The following is a 15,382-nucleotide window of genomic DNA, read 5'->3' as shown; positions in this document are numbered from 1 at the left end:
CCTCTTGTACTTATCACCATTTATGCATCTATTTTGCCACTGCACTGTTTCCAGTTTTTGGCAATTATGAATAATGCTGCTTATAAATATTTCTATAATTGTATTTTGATGAACATATGGATATATTTCTCTTGGGCATATAGCTAGTAGTAGAATTGTGGGGTCACAAGGTTCACATATATTTGACATCAGTTGGTACTGCCAAAGAGTTTTCCAAAGTGATTGTATTGATTTATGTTCTTGTCAAGAGTCTATGAAAGTTGCAATTGCTCCATACCCTTTTGAACATTTAGTATTATCAACTGTAAAATTTTTAGCTATTCTGGTGTTGGCATAGTGTTATTTCATTGTGGTTTTAATTTGTGTTACTCTGATGACTGAAGGGGTTGACCACTTTTTCCTATGTTTATTGGCCATCTTGGTATCCTCTTTGGTGTGGTGCCTGTTCAAGACTCGCATTCAAAATGAATGGGATTAGGAATATTATTTTAACATTCTGGATATAAGCCCATTGTCTCTTTTGGGTGTAATAAACATCTTCTGCTCCATGGCCTTCTCTTTTGCTTCCTTTCTTCTCTTCTGCTCCAGGACATCACTTTCTTAATGATGTCTTTTGATCAACAGAAGTTTCTCATTTTAATATAGTTCAGTTAATCTATCTTTTCCTCCATGGTTGAAGCATTTACTGGAAAGTTTTAAAAACCTTTCCTTACACCAAGGCCATGAAAGTATTCTCTTGTAGGAGCTTTATTGTTTTGCCTTTCACATTTAAATCTGCAATTCACCTGGAATTGGTTTGTATGTATGGTGTGAGGTAGGGTCAAGTTTCACATTTTTTTCACATGGATATCCAATTTACCCAACTCCAGATACTGAAAAGACAATGCTTTTCCCACTCTGTAGTACACCTTTTATTATCAATCAACTGTACCTATATGTCTGCTTCTAGATTCTCTATTCTATTCTACTGGTCTATTTGTCTGTGCACCAATAATACAATGACTTAACTATTGTAGCTTGGTAAATTTTGATATCTGATAGAAAAACTCCTCCTAAATTTTCCCATTCTGTACTTATCACACTGTAATACAATTCCCTGTTTACTGGTGTGAAAGATGAGAGTCAACATTTACTTGCCAAGACTTAAATGAGCAAAATCCTAATTTTACAAATTTTCTGTAACTGACCTTATTTTACTTTAAAGCCCTTCATTCCTACTGTAAGTCTATTTATTGCTGTCCTTGGGTTTTTGTTGTTGTTGTTGTTATTCCATTTTCTCCATTAGTAGTTTGTTAATTATGTATTATTCTACTATTTTGATTGGTTTTCTTAGAGATAAAAACATGCATCTGTAAGTCTAATATCAATTGGTAATTTCACCATGCCCAGGATCTTAGAATACTTTAATTCCATTTATTCTTCTGTTTTTGTGTATCATGGTATATTTTAATTTATATTTTAAAACACATTAGAAAGTGTTATTGCCATTATTTCATATTGTCAACATTCATTTAGATTTACCTACATATATAATTGTTCTGGGTCTCCCTACTCTTTCCTGCATGTCTGTAATTCTATCTGGGATCATTTTCATCTCCCTTTAGCATTTCCTAATGTGGTTCTACTGGTGACAAATTATCTCTGATTTTGGTGTCTAAATGATGAATTAATCTCAGATTCATTTTTGAAAGATATTTTACTGAGTAGAAAACTCTAAGTTGGTTGTTATATTCTTACAGCATTGTGAAAATACTAGTCTGTTGACTTCTGGCTGCTTTATTTCTTTGGAGAAGTCTGGCTCGGTCTTATGGTTGCTTCTTTTAAGACATGTCTTTTTTCTCTAGATGTTTTTAGGATTTGTCTTTGTCTTTGGTTTTTATCAGTTTTGGTCTGATATGCCTAGGGGAGTGTGTGTGTGTGTGTGTGTGTGTGTGTGTGTGTGTGCATATTTATCCTTCTTGGGGTACTCAGAGCTTCTTAATCTATAATTTAATTTCTTTAATTAGTTTTGGGCAATTCCCAATGTTTATCCCTTAAAATACTTCTGTCCTATTCTCTTTCTCTTCTGGGACACCAGTTTCATGTATAATACCTTTTCATCACATATTTTTTGTTTCTTCTGCTCTTCTCTTTTCTTCATTTTCTATCCTTTTGATTCTGTCCTTCAGCTGGAAATTTTCTTCCATCTTGCAGTTCACTAATCCTGTCTTCAACTGAATGTAATTTGTTTATAAACACAGCCATCAAATTCTTAATTTCATATATTGTGGTTTTAGTTACAAATTTAACATTTAGGTTTTTTAATATACTTTCTGGTTTCTACCAGAATTCTTTATCTTATTATTTAACTCCATGGATTTATCTATTATGGTTATTTTAAAATCTATTTCTAGTAATTTTCAAATTTGGATATTCTGTGAGCTTCTTTTCTTTTTTAAATTTTTGTTATTTTTAAAACAAATTTTACTGTGTATATTTGAGGTTTGCAACATGATGTTATGGCATACATATAGATAGTAAAATGATTATCATAGAGAAGCAAATTAACTTATCTGTCATCTCACATAGTTACTGTGAGTTCATTTCTGTTATTTATTTTTTCTCTTGGCTTTTGTTTGGATCTTGCCTTTTGGCAAGCCTTGTTGGTTTTGCTGGATGTCATATATGAAAAATAGCAGAAATCAATTTGAAATTCTGAACAATGCTATCTTTCTTCAGAGAGGATTTGCTTTTACTTCCTGCCAGCCTGAGGCTAAGAGCAATTCACCCTAATTCATTCAGAATTCAGTATGACTTTAGTCATCATGAGTACTGGCCTATTTTCTCTTCATTCATACCACTAGGGTGTAGCTCTTTTGTATTTCAACCAAAAACCTGGGTTTTTAAAATCAAGACCTATTCTTTGTTTTCTTCCCCCCCAAGACAGAGTCTCACTCTGTTGTCCAGGCTGGAGTGCAGTGGCACAATCTCGGCTCATTGCAACCTCTGCCTCCCGGGTTCAAGCGATTCTCTTGCCTCAGGCTCCTAAGTAGCTGAGACTGTAGGCATGCACCACCATGCCCGCCTAATTTTTGTATTTTTAGTAGAGACGGGGTTTTACCATGTTGGTCAGGCTGGTCTCCACCTCCTGGCCTCAAGTGATCCAGCCACCTCGGCTTCCCAAAGTTCTGGGATTACAGGCGTGAGCCACTGTGCCCAGCCGAGAGCTATCCTCTTAAATTGTCTCTAAACTTCGCTTGTATGTCCTGAGCCTCTCGATCTGGTGAGATGCTCTGCTCAGTTCCTCAGTCTCTTGGCAAGTCACCTAGGGGAATTTGGTCCCAGATTGCTGGCTCCCCTTCTGATGCATCAGTCAAGGAGGAACGTGGTCCCACATTTCTGGCTCACCTTTCTGGGCTTACTTCTGGATTATTCCCCACAAATTCTTGCTTCCTCAGTTGCTTTCTGATGCTTTCAAGCAGTATTGTTTCATCAAAACAATTCTGGAAAAAATATTTTTTTCCAGAATTTCTAAATGATTTCAATGGAAGGATTGGTCCAAGATATCCCAACCGGCAATTGATGGAAGTGGAATCTTCAGCTCCATTACATTTAAGTGATCCAAAATGGGTCAAAGGCTGGGGACATACAGTGGCAAATTTTCCATGAAATTCCATATAAGAAAGGATCACTGATGAATTCTTAGACATCATGGATACTGAAAAACTGACTCAGTCATTTAAATCTTAACTTTGGAGCTGTTCAAGTGCACATACCCACTTGGTAGCTTGACAGGTTGCTTTTGTTTCCCTTCACTTGTGAGTGACTGGATTACCTTGCCAATCCTTTTTTCTGTCCCTTCCCCCTGCCACCACAACCACACTTTTTGATTGATCCTTTTCTCCTAGTCCTACTCTAGGTACATCTGAGGATGCTGCATCTCCCACTGCTACGAGGGCCAGTCTCAGAGCATCTTAGAGAGCCTCAGAACACTGTGGTGTAGGATTGATTAAAAAATACTTGTAAGGAGGCCAGGTGTGGTGGCTCACACCTATAATCCCAGCACTTTGGGAGGCTGAGGCGGGAGGATTGCTTGAGGCCAGGAGTTCAAGACCAGCCTGGGCAACATAGTAAGACCTTGTCTCTAAAAAAATTACATTTTAAATTTGCTCAGTATGGTGGCATGTGCCTGTAGTCCCAGCTACTTGAGAGACTGAGGTGGGAGGATTGCTTGAACCCAGGAGTTCGAGGCTTCTGTGAGCAATGACCTTGCCATTGCCCTCCAGCCTGGGCAACCGAGTGAGACTTTGTCTCTAAAAAATAAAAATACTGGCCAGGCGCGGTGGCTCACGCCTGTAATCCCAGCCCTTTGGGAGGCCGAAGTGGGCAAATCACTTGAGGTCAGGAGTTCAAGACCATCCTGGCTAATACGGTGAAACCCCATCTCTATTAAAAATACAAAAAATTAGCCAGATGTGTTGGCATGTGCCTGTAGTCCCAGCTACTCAGGAGGCTGAGGCAGGAGAATCACTTGAACCCGGCAGGTGGAAGTTGCAGTGAGAAGAGATCACGTCACTGCATTCCAGCCTGGGTGACAGTATAAGACTCTGTCACAAAATAAATAAATACATAAATAAAAATAAAAAATAATAAAAATACTTGTAAAGGAGGCTTTCCAGTTACTAATGTGATAAAGGTCTGTGTATTTTATATAAAGTAGTATGTGTGCTATGTGAGCTTATGTTTTCTTGCTAGGAATTCTGTTTCCGGACTTGACGGGAGAGTGGTCCTGAGAGGAGACACTAGGGTCACTCGCCAGGCTCACACATCCCAGACATATTGTCTGCTTGTTGCCCAGCCACACTCCTCTGCATCTCAGGGCTTCTGGGAAGCTGCCTCGCTTCATAAATCAAGGTACAACATTGTGTCTGGTCATGGAAATTTAATTTATCTTTAGGCACAACTTGGAACCAGACACACATATATGCTTAGGGCCCTCAAGTGTTCACTTCAAAGGCACTTTCCATCAGACTGCACTCTCACCCTCATTTCTCCTCTTTCCCACCCCTCCAGTAGGAAGTTTAGTGTGGAGAGGATGGTCACCCTAGAGAAACCCAGTATTTGGACATTCCTAGCCAGATTCTATTCTGCATATGGACACGAACTGGACATGTCTACAGACAGATAATCTATCCAACATGAAGAATAAAGTGAAAAATGAAGTATAAACTGAAAGAAAGCCCACAAACTTGTTCTGTATCTGCAATTAAGGCAAAATCCATGAAAAAGAAAGCTTTTTTACTCAGAGCACTGCAGATGCAACTCCAAGCCTCAGTGATAATGATGCAGGTATATGCATGTGTGTCTGCAGGCATGCATGTGTGCATGTGAGAGAAAAGAATATTTAGCAAGCTCCCCCATACAGAAAAGACAAAAGTGGAAACAGATCTGTGTGCTGTTTGGTAATATGGCTTGAATGACCTTTCCAGCCGGTTATTTTGGTCCTGCAGTGCAGTCATTCTCAACAATGTTTACATCAAGCAACCTCGGATCCTGCCCATCCTGCCTATTGAGCAGCTTCAATCCCGGAAAGAGATGAGGACGGCCTTTGATTGGGAAATTAGCTTCTCTCAAATGCAAGCAGAAGCATGGAATCTTGCAGTGTGGGAGTGGAAAGAAATCTTGGAGATCATCTTGTCCACCCCCTCATTTTCTAGATCATAAAGTACAGGCTTGGAGAGTTGAGGGAACTTTCTCAGGGTTGCACAAAGGATCAGTGGCAGGGGAAGGCTTGGAAACCAGTCTCCAAATTTCTGGTAACCCCAGTCTATCTTTAGCAATGACAAAAAGGGACTGAAAATAATAGATGATTAAGGAAATTTTCAAAACCCCCAAATCATAATAAGAGGCTTTGAAATATGAAACTCTAAACCAATAGTTAGATCCTGTTATTGGCATTAGAAGCTGTAATGATTTCTCTTTCTCATATGAAAGGATGAGAGCAATGGGATGTGACCATTTTTCTCAGGTAAAGCACACCGTATACTCCAAACCATATACTCTGTTTACATCGAACGGTACACTCAAGCTATGTCACTTTTGGGTTATCCTGCATTCATTCACACTTCTGTTTGTGAAGACACATCCATTAAGTGAGTACTAGTGTGAGGCAAAAGCTAAGAGGATCAGGAACATCCTTATCCAGTCTCTTGGCAGCTAAAGTTGGGGTACCTGTGTCTTGGCCTTGGCCGTTAGGATGCTGCTATCTGGGACTTTGCATCTGGAGAGAGTGGTGCAGATGACACAATAGTCATTCTTTTAGTGCTGTTGGTGGTGCCGGGGCAGCCCCTAGCAAGGCTATTCTTGAGGCATGACCTTGACTCATTTTATTGATATTCTGCCTCTGTCTTTTTTTTTTTTTTTTTTTTTTTAGATATGGTCTTGCTCTGTTGCCTGGGCTGGAGTGCAGTGGCATGATCTTGGCTCACTGCACCCTCCACCTCCTGGACTTAAGCAACCCTCCCATCTTAGCCTCCCAAGTAGCTGGGATGACTACAGGTGCATGCTAATTTTTAACTTTTTGGTACAGATGAGGTCTCACTATATTGTCAGGCTGATCTTGAACTCTTGGGCTTCAGCGATCCTCCTGCTTCAGCCTCCCAAAGTGCTGGGATTACAGGCATGAGCCACTGTGCCTGGCCTGTCCTGCCTCTTTCAGTCACTGCCTGCTTCCTGAGGCTGGCTCTCCAACTTTCTGTCAGTCTTTTGAGCTACAGTATCCTTTAAAGGAATCCCCTTTCTACTTAAGAGTTGGTCTCTCCTCACTTGTATACAAGAGCCTTGGCTGATGCATTGGAAGAATGAATGCCCTCTACAAGTTTCTGCATGTAGTGCTTTTGCTGGGCTCTCTTCGTTGTGTATGTCTCACTATAAAGATTAGAGAGACGCTTGTCTTTGATGTCCAAATCAAATAAAGCTGGAGACGATAATTAAATTTCCCCAGGACCTACAGCCTTGCCCCAGGGAAAGGCATTTTAAAGGTCAGTGCATCTCAATGTCCAGCAGGTTACCCAGTGGAGCCTGCAGAAACTTGTCGGTAGGGCACAAGCGTCTGTTCTGTCGTAGGTCCCCATTCAAGGAGGGACCAATGCTGGGGCCCAGGACTAGTTATACAATTGATGAGACCCACCTTCAGGCAGGAGGATGTTTAGTACAGCTCCCAGTGTCACAGGGAGGGACTTGACCATCCTCCCCCATGTAATTGACATCAGGACCCAGGTTGGTTTATGGGGATTCCACAGGTGTTGTAGGAAATCAGCCTGAGGGGACACTGTAGGGCTGGGGGTCCCATTAGGGAGGGAACAAACCAGTGTTTGGACATCTGCCCCTCAGACGGCCCTGCCCACCTGAGGGTGTGACCTTGTCCTTCTCCTGAATCCCTCCTCCCTGCTGGTCCCCAGAGCAGCTTGAGTGTACAAGGATGTGGTGCAGAGTGGGAGGAGACCTCACATCTGTCCCTGCTGCACCTGCCTGAGCCTGCTCCAGGCCTGAGCTGCATGAAGGAGTGTAGAGTGGGGATGTGGTGATGGGGGAGAGATGGAACCTTTGATATTAAACTGTGCCGAGCTATTTAAGTAACTGAAAGTGAAGTTTTTCTTATACCTGCACATGACCTGAAAAGGTATGGAATCCTCTAGAAGTTTAGAGAATTGGAGAAGGGAGATCCAGCAGAATGGGGTGAAGGGAAGTGGTGGGAAGATGAGGACACTTCTTGCCGGCCCTCTACAGAGGTCAGCTCCTTTAATGACATGAAGTCAAAATGCAAATGCAGAGTCTCCAGCCCACCCCCTTCATCCAGACTTCCACACGCCATATCTTTCCTGAATAGAACTTATGGAACCTCCGGGGCCAGGAGACACTGGTGGAGAGGGGGGTCACAAGACAGAGTCCCCTGACAGTGTCCAGGGCCTGAGCTGCTGTGATCTGACACAGTGTGGCTTGGGTGGTTCTGGGCTTCCTTGTTTCCAGGCCATGTGCTACCCCTAGTCCATTTGGTGACTTTGTGCAAATTAGACAATTAGGCACCCCTTCAAGATGCTTTACTGCCCTCTGCTGGAAAATTGTTTAGTATACAAATGTACCAGTATGTCTAGGGCTTGAATGGCAGCCTCTAAATGTAATGGTGTTGTGCAGTATGCAACCTGGACAACTGATCTTCGTGGCTCTGCCAGCCTGACTTTCTTCTGGCTCTTGTGAAAATTCTGAAAGAGACTTAATTTCCTGTGGTAAATGCCTTTTCTACTTAAGCTAGCTGAAGTGGCTTCCGGTGTTTGACGAAGAACTCTGACTGATATGAATAGGGATGCTGATACATGCCTCCTGGGGTTGAAACCAGATGACTTGTGGAAGCAAGGGTCTCCAAGAAGGCATAAGGCACCTGCGTTACTCAGTGAGTTTGTACTTCATTTATTAATTGTGAGAGGAACATGGGAAAATGATCTAATTCACTCTGCCTTCCTTCCTTATTCTGGAAAACTGTTTACTCTTTTGTTTTTGTTGTCAGGGTCAGAGTTCATGGTTAAAGAGGGGAGCCGCAAGGATGAAAATGTGAGTGTGTGTTATACATACTCCAGCAGGGTGACTTGTGGGGAAAATGGCTTTGCTGGGTCTTGCTCATGCACTGTCGTGTCTCCTATTGTTACAAGGAGAGATGACATCAGTCTATGCACCATTTGTCCGGTGACTGTGTGTGTGTGTGTGTGTGTGTGTGTGTGTGTGTGTGTGTGTGTGTGTGTGTGTGTGTCTGGCTGCAGATAATGTGATCAGGTTCCAGGTTTTCCAGGGCAAATTTGAGATGTTTTGTTTTTATATGTCAGGCCCTTTCTGGACCCATATGTTTTGGTTTAGGCCACGTGGGCACTGCCACTCAAGGTCATAGCAGCCCCTGCCCAGGGTGTGCCAAGAAGAGAAAAGGAGTAGGATCTCCCCAGGGAATCCTCCTTCCATCAATTTATGGAAATGCCTGTCTGACTCAGTCCTCAGCCTTCATATCTGAAAGGAGCGAAAGGTGAGTTGCTTGCTTCCCGCATTCCCCATCCCTGTCTGAGCCAGGAAGTGGGATAAGGGAGGGATGGGCGGGAGCTGCGAGGCTGGTAACTGTTCAAGGGTGCAATTTGAAGACTCCTCTGCCCAGAGAAACCAGGCTTGGTTGCTGCTGGCAATGTGACAGTGCTTTGCTAAGGGGCCTTTCTTTCCACCTTGAATGAGGAGCAGGGGCGGCAAAGGCCAGGAGAGGGAGCCATTGAGTCACGTTCACATTTAGTGACGCCTTTCAGGGCAGGTTTGGACAGAGGGGAGGACAGAGGGAAAGGGTGTCTACATCTGGAGGGGTAGTTGTGTTAGGAAGAGGGACCTAGGAGCAGAGAAAAGGAAGACACGGGGGAATTGGGGAAGGGGGTTCACTGGATACAAACCTCCTTATTCTGGAATTTGTCCCAGGATGTCCCAGGTCCCTGGAGGTCCCTTGGCATGAGTGTTGCCTGGCACTTCCCTCCCTTAGGCCCCCACCCCCACCGGCTCATGCTTCCAGCTGGGGGACTAATCCTGATGCCCTAATGAAGTCCCAATTTCACCCACTCTCAGAGGGGAAAGGCCACGTATAGGGCACCCGGCTGTGCCCTATTCTGGAAGCGCCCCTTACATGCTGGTTGCCCGTTCTGCAGTGAGCTCAGAGGTCCTTCAGGGAGGAAGAGCTGTCCACACCCCAGGAAAGGAGGAGTGGGGTCTGTAAAGGGCTCTATCCTTCAGGAAGGGGGAGACCCTGGGTCAGATAAAGGCCTGAGATGAGGGGCTTACTTCCCGTTGGGTCATTACTATTCTCTTGTCCCATGTTTAGGGGCTCTAGATAAGAACCATGGCTTTTCTATGAAGTCCCCTTCTCTGACCCCAACTTGCTGCAGGTGACTTGTTTGGGGAGAAGGGGGCCAGCAGCCCTGGGCCACCAAGCTGCGTTTTGTGAACCTGCCCAGTGCTTCTTTTTCACTCACCACCCACTCCCTGTGGCATGGTTCTTCTTCCACGGTCGTATGGCGGATATGTATTCACCTTTTCACAAATCAGATGGAGGGAACCCTGGAGACTCTCCTCTCCAGTATCCTTTTTTAATTTTTTGATACAGGGTATATGGCTCTGTCACCCCAACTAGAGTACAGTGGTGTGATCACAGCTCACTGTAACCTCAAACTCCCAGCCTCAAGCAATCCAATCCTTCCTCCTCAACCTCCCAAAGTGCTGGGATTACAGGGCTGAGCCACTGCACCCGGTCTCCAGCATTCTTGAGAGGCAGTGTTGAACTCTTGTGCTGACTGAGAGCTCACTCCTTCACCAGGGACCTCGTTCCTCTTTAGGACAACTCCAGATGTTAGGGAGTTCTCTCCTTTTTTTTGGGCACCCAGTTGCCTCCTGGAATCTCTCTCCTATTGACTCGGGTTGGCCAAATTTTTGGAGAAAGCTTCCCCTCTCCAACACACCTGTAGAAGTCCCAAGGCCTGTTTGAATGTGTCCCTTAAGCCTTCTTCTCCAGGTAAGCTGCACATGTTTCTTTGGCCTGTCCTCAGAGGCCTCATTCTACTTCCTTCATTCCTCTTCTCTCCACTGAAGGCTCCTTTGCTATCAGGAGCTCCCTTAGCACCTTGGAGCCCCAGGGGGCAGGTCACACATGGCCAGGCTCCATGGAATTCCCACCTGGCCAGGGCTAGAAGGAGATTTTACTCACAGGAGATCAGGAGCACCCAAGGGTCAGGGCCCACTGGGCCCAGTTCCCTACCCCTTCTCCATCTTCTCCAGTGTCCACCTATGTCACTCAGTGGACACTGACCCCCAGAATGAGGACCACATGATCCTAGAATGGCCAAGCTGAGCAGAATCTTGATGAGCAGCTGGTCTTGCATTTCTTGCACTGGGCTATGCTTACTCCTGAGCCCTCAGGCATGGGCTGGGGACCTCCCAAAGCTGTAGGGTGGCCAAGAAACACTTCAACTTCACTAGAAGATTCTGGGGAAAAGGCAAGTCACTTAACTGGCAAGTTGATCAAAACGATGTTTTTATATTAAGACAAATGCATATATGTTATGTAATAGAATGCAGAAACATGAATTTCAAAGCCAAAACAGGAGACTTCAGAGGTTTACACTACAGATAGGTTACTTTGGGCTATTTCTTTAGTGCTCTGCCCCCAATTTGCCAACTAGCTGGTCCCCCTCTGCTGAGGGCTGTTTAGGTGGAGAACTTCGAGAAGCTCTGATTACTCCATTTCCTTTATTACTAGAGGTGAGGGAAGTGAGGACCAGAGTGGAGGGGTGATTAGACTGAAGACACACAGCTTGGAGGAGTCCAGATTGGAAACTCAGATCTGTTCTTTTCTCTGTACCAAGAAACGCTGCATAGAGGTTGCCTACTATGGCAAGAAAGGAATCAAAAATAGAAAAGAGGCTCTGGGTTGACCCTTGGTTATCCAGAGATACAATTGGAAGAACAATGTTACCAAGAGTCTGGGCTGTGGGTTGTAAGTAGAGCTGACTCCATTCAATGACAGAAGTATATTCCTTTACCTTAGGTTCTTTTAGGATCTAATGTTCTTTGGGAAAGAGGCTCAGGTGAAGAAAGGAGGAGAAGCCCAACGCCAGCGCCGGGAAGTGAGAGGAAGAAGACCTGGAGAGCCGTAGGGCCAGCCGGAGCCCACTCCGGATGTCAGGCTGGGGAACTGGTAGGACTTCCCTTGCTCACACACCCTGGGGTGTAGCTGCACACGTGTGTGAACACACGCACATACACGCACACCTCACACTCAAGCCCACCGACGCCGCAAAGCTTAAGATCCAACCATGCCTTACAAAGCTGGAATGTAACAGACTACTGAGAATTGAGTTCTGCCCTCCCAACTATGCAACACCCCTGGATAACTGAAACGGCAATTGGAAGGGGGATTCAATCTTACCAGGCAATTAAGCAAGCATAGCTCACTTTTACTGAAAACACTGTCCTTTAAAATATTAAATAAGGGTCAAAGGTTTTGTTTTTCTTTGTAAAGGTGTCTTTGACATTATTTTAAGTTTATGACACCCAACAGTCAAAAACCTTAAGACTGGCTTGTTGCTGTCCTGTGAACTTTCAGAAGTCACATCTCACAGAAGTGCGACTCTTAATATAATTTAATCAAGTCAATTAATACTGTTTAATAAATAGGCCAGAAAATTAGCTGAGAGTTTTTCTCGGCAGGATGTGGTGTGCGACCGAAGTTATGGAAGATTGTCCCTTGAATCACTAAGGCAAACTTTGCTGAGTGTCATTTTACATAGAGCAATCACATAAAAAAAGAGTTATAAATAGAAAAAATTCTAAAGTTCTCCCACAGACAGACAGGGAAATCGAAACATCAAAAAAAAAAAAAAATTGAAGCAAAACAAAAACACAACCACCCTCCCCCGACAACCCATTCGCTTCAAGTTCTTGGTCATACAGTACTCAACATCTTTGGATATTTTACAATATACAACTCCAAACTGCAGCCAAGAAAAAACAGAAAGAATTAACCAGTCATCTGAAAAATTGAGTTTATAAGAAGTCATCACCTTTACAAAATAAAAACAAAAGCCCCAACACCACTGGATTCCAATTTATTCATGTTTCCTTTTTTTTTTCTCTCTCTCTTTTAAAGTCTGGTTTGGCCCCAATTCTTGGCTGATGGGGGCAACACGGGCACATTGGCTGGTAGACATGGGCATGCTTCTGGGGCAAGTGTCTGAAATGAAGACAGGAATCTGAGAGGTGGCTGCCCAGGCAGATGACTTCTGAGAACAGAGGGTGTGTGTAGCAGTCCTGCGGACTGGAGTGGCATCCGGTGGTGCGGAGAATCAGGGGATGTCTTCTGGAGAGCTGTGAGAGGGACAGAGTCTGTGCTCTTCTCTGGCCTTTTTGTTTGTTGTGTGTTTGCTCAGGAAAAAGCCAAGGCGACAGGAAGAGCTGAAGTCTCTTTGTGCCCACAGCACAGAGATTGGGGACTCTAGCCCTGGGCTCTCCCTGGGGATGAACCCTCCTCCTCTCTGGGTTGCTAAGAAACCAAAGCAAACTCGGCAAGAAAAGAGAAGGGAGGGAAGGGGAGAGAAGCTCAGGAAGGCACGGGGCCAGCAGAACCTTCCTTTTCAGGACCTGCTGAAAACTCAAGAACCAGGAGAACATGTGACAGCTGTAACTCACAGAGCCCTTCAAACCTCAGAGGCCTCCACTTCTCTGCACTGAGCCCTTTTGTCAAAACGGGGAGCCAAATACTCCCACTTCATCCCCAGAGGGAGGAGGAAGGGGTTGAGGGGGTTCTCACACAGCAAATGGGACCATCGCTAGCAATGCCAAGGCCCTGAGGAACCCACAACTCAAAAAGCAAAAAGATAAACCCTAGAAAACCAGGGATGTATTTTGTCTGTTTTCAGGAATCAGGGTGAGGGGAAACAGTTGCCAGGTGTTAAGAGGTGGCCCCCCGTCTCTTCGATGTTGGCCCTGAGAGCCCCAAGACACTGCACAGCCTTGGAAGGGGCATTGGAGAAGGGGTAAATACTAAATAGTGCCACCAGGGGTCCAGACATGAACAGCGGCCTGCAGGGAGGGTAAGGTAGCATTCAGAGTTCGCAGACCTGCCTGTGGGCTTTGGTGAAGTTCGGAAGCTCCCCTGACCCCCGATCTCTGTCTAGTCTGGCCATATTTCTCACCTATGCTAATATAGAGCTGGATGTAATAAAACTAAGTCCAGAAAAATAAACTGTTTCCCCACGGACTTGGGGAGTACAAAGCTCCTACCTTCTCTGGGATTCTCTGGGGCGATAGGTGTGTATGTGTTTAGAGGTGGAGGGAGGAAACCTAAGTTACCAGCCCCTTCTATAGCCGGGTGACACTGAGCTACAGAGGGCTGCCCTGTCAAGGTCACAGGACAGGTAAGGGAAAAAATGGCCCTGGCCTCCCAGAGCCTGGTTCCTGACTGGTTCCAGGAGGCCTCCCTGCCAACAGAGCATTTCTTTCTATGTGGCAGGTGGGTAGTTCTCAAAAAGACCCCGGGGCCACTGGAGACTGGAAAATGAGCCCTCAGAGGAGTGTTGGCAGAGACTCTGCCACAGGGGGTGGGGCTTAACCAAGGTGCATGCCCAGCCCCTACCTCCTCCTGCTCCATCTGGCTGGGCACCAGGCCAACCACCCCCTGACCCCTCATAACTCACCCAGCTCCTAAGTGCCCCTGGGCATCCAGTTCTGTGTGGCTTGGGCCCGTGCAGATTTCTACATGAGTGCCAGAGAGACAGCCAGGGAGGGAGGCCCCGGCTCCTGGTCTTTTGGGAAGAGATGCCGGTCTCAGAACAGCAAAAGGAGGCAGCTGCTTTAGGAGCCTGGGAAAATGCCATCACTGATAGTATTATTATTATTTTTCCATTTTCCCTTTGTGTTTTTAAAATGAAAAGTTCAGATCCATGGGGTGGGGAAGAGCGGGCCTGGAGGGAGAAGGACTGGAGGGCTGGTGGGCTGGAGTCGACAGTGACCAGCCTAGTTGTTGGCTTCGGACATGGAGGCCACGTGGTTGAGGCCGGCGAGCCCAGGGAGGCCGGCCAGGCCCGCGGCCCACGGGTCGGGCAGCGGGAAGTAGGGCCGCGCCGCTGCCACGTTCTCGGCCAGCGCGAAGGCCAGGAGGCCCCCCGCGTTCCTCTCAGCCTCCAGCTGCGCGCGCCCGAACAGCTTCATCTGCGTCTCCTCGAACTGCCGCTCCAGCTCCTGCAGGCTCAGGGCGCCCTTGGGCGCTGCCAGGAAGTGCTTGGCGGGGCTGGGGCCCGGGAGGCACACGGTTGTGCCACCCAGGTGGCCGCCCACTTCGCCCAGAGCCGGAGGCATCACGAAGGCCGCCTTTTCGGGGGCCGGGCCACCCGGCCCGAAGAGCAGGCTGGCGGCCCTCCACGCAGCGGGCTTGCGGCCGCGTCGGGGCCGCGCCATGCGGCAGCTCTGGCGCTTGATGTGGCGGTGCAGGTGGTCGGAGCGCGTGAAGCTCTTGTAGCAGAACTCGCACTGGTAGGGCCGCACTCCCGTGTGGATGCGCATGTGGTTCTTGAGGTCGTAGTTGTGCACAAACTTGGCGTTGCAGTGGATGCACAGGTAGGGCCGCTCCCCCGTGTGCTTCCGCATGTGGATTTTCAGCTTGTCCTGCCTGCAGTGCAGAGACTGGGGGTCAGTTCCGCAGGGAACACCAGGAGCCATTCCTAACCTTCTGCTCCCCTTTCCTCCAGAACCAGCCGAGGCTCCCTACTGCCATGGAGTCAAACCCCAGAAATAGGTCCCATGCTAGATCTACCCTCAACTGCCGCCCCACCTTAGACAG

The 15,382-nt window shown here is 46.2% G+C and overlaps 1 protein-coding gene across 4 annotated transcripts in view; it reads right to left on the bottom strand.

Moving 5' to 3' along the window:
* Positions 1-12,573: 12,573 nt before the first annotated feature.
* ZBTB7C (zinc finger and BTB domain containing 7C) overlaps positions 12,574-15,382 on the bottom strand; it is a 373,471-nt gene continuing 370,662 nt past the window's right edge. For all 4 annotated transcript variants that reach the window (XM_030926162.1, XM_030926163.1, XM_030926164.1 and 1 more), the window contains one exon: positions 12,574-15,211. In XM_030926162.1, coding sequence (XP_030782022.1) covers positions 14,560-15,211 — 652 coding nt within the window. In that variant the 3' untranslated portion in view covers positions 12,574-14,559. The remainder of the gene's footprint in view (positions 15,212-15,382) is intronic.

The sequence above is a fragment of the Rhinopithecus roxellana genome, chromosome 21 (genome assembly GCF_007565055.1).
Source record: "Rhinopithecus roxellana isolate Shanxi Qingling chromosome 21, ASM756505v1, whole genome shotgun sequence".
Classification (NCBI taxonomy): domain Eukaryota; kingdom Metazoa; phylum Chordata; class Mammalia; order Primates; family Cercopithecidae; genus Rhinopithecus; species Rhinopithecus roxellana.
This window is presented reverse-complemented; position numbering and strand designations above follow the sequence as displayed.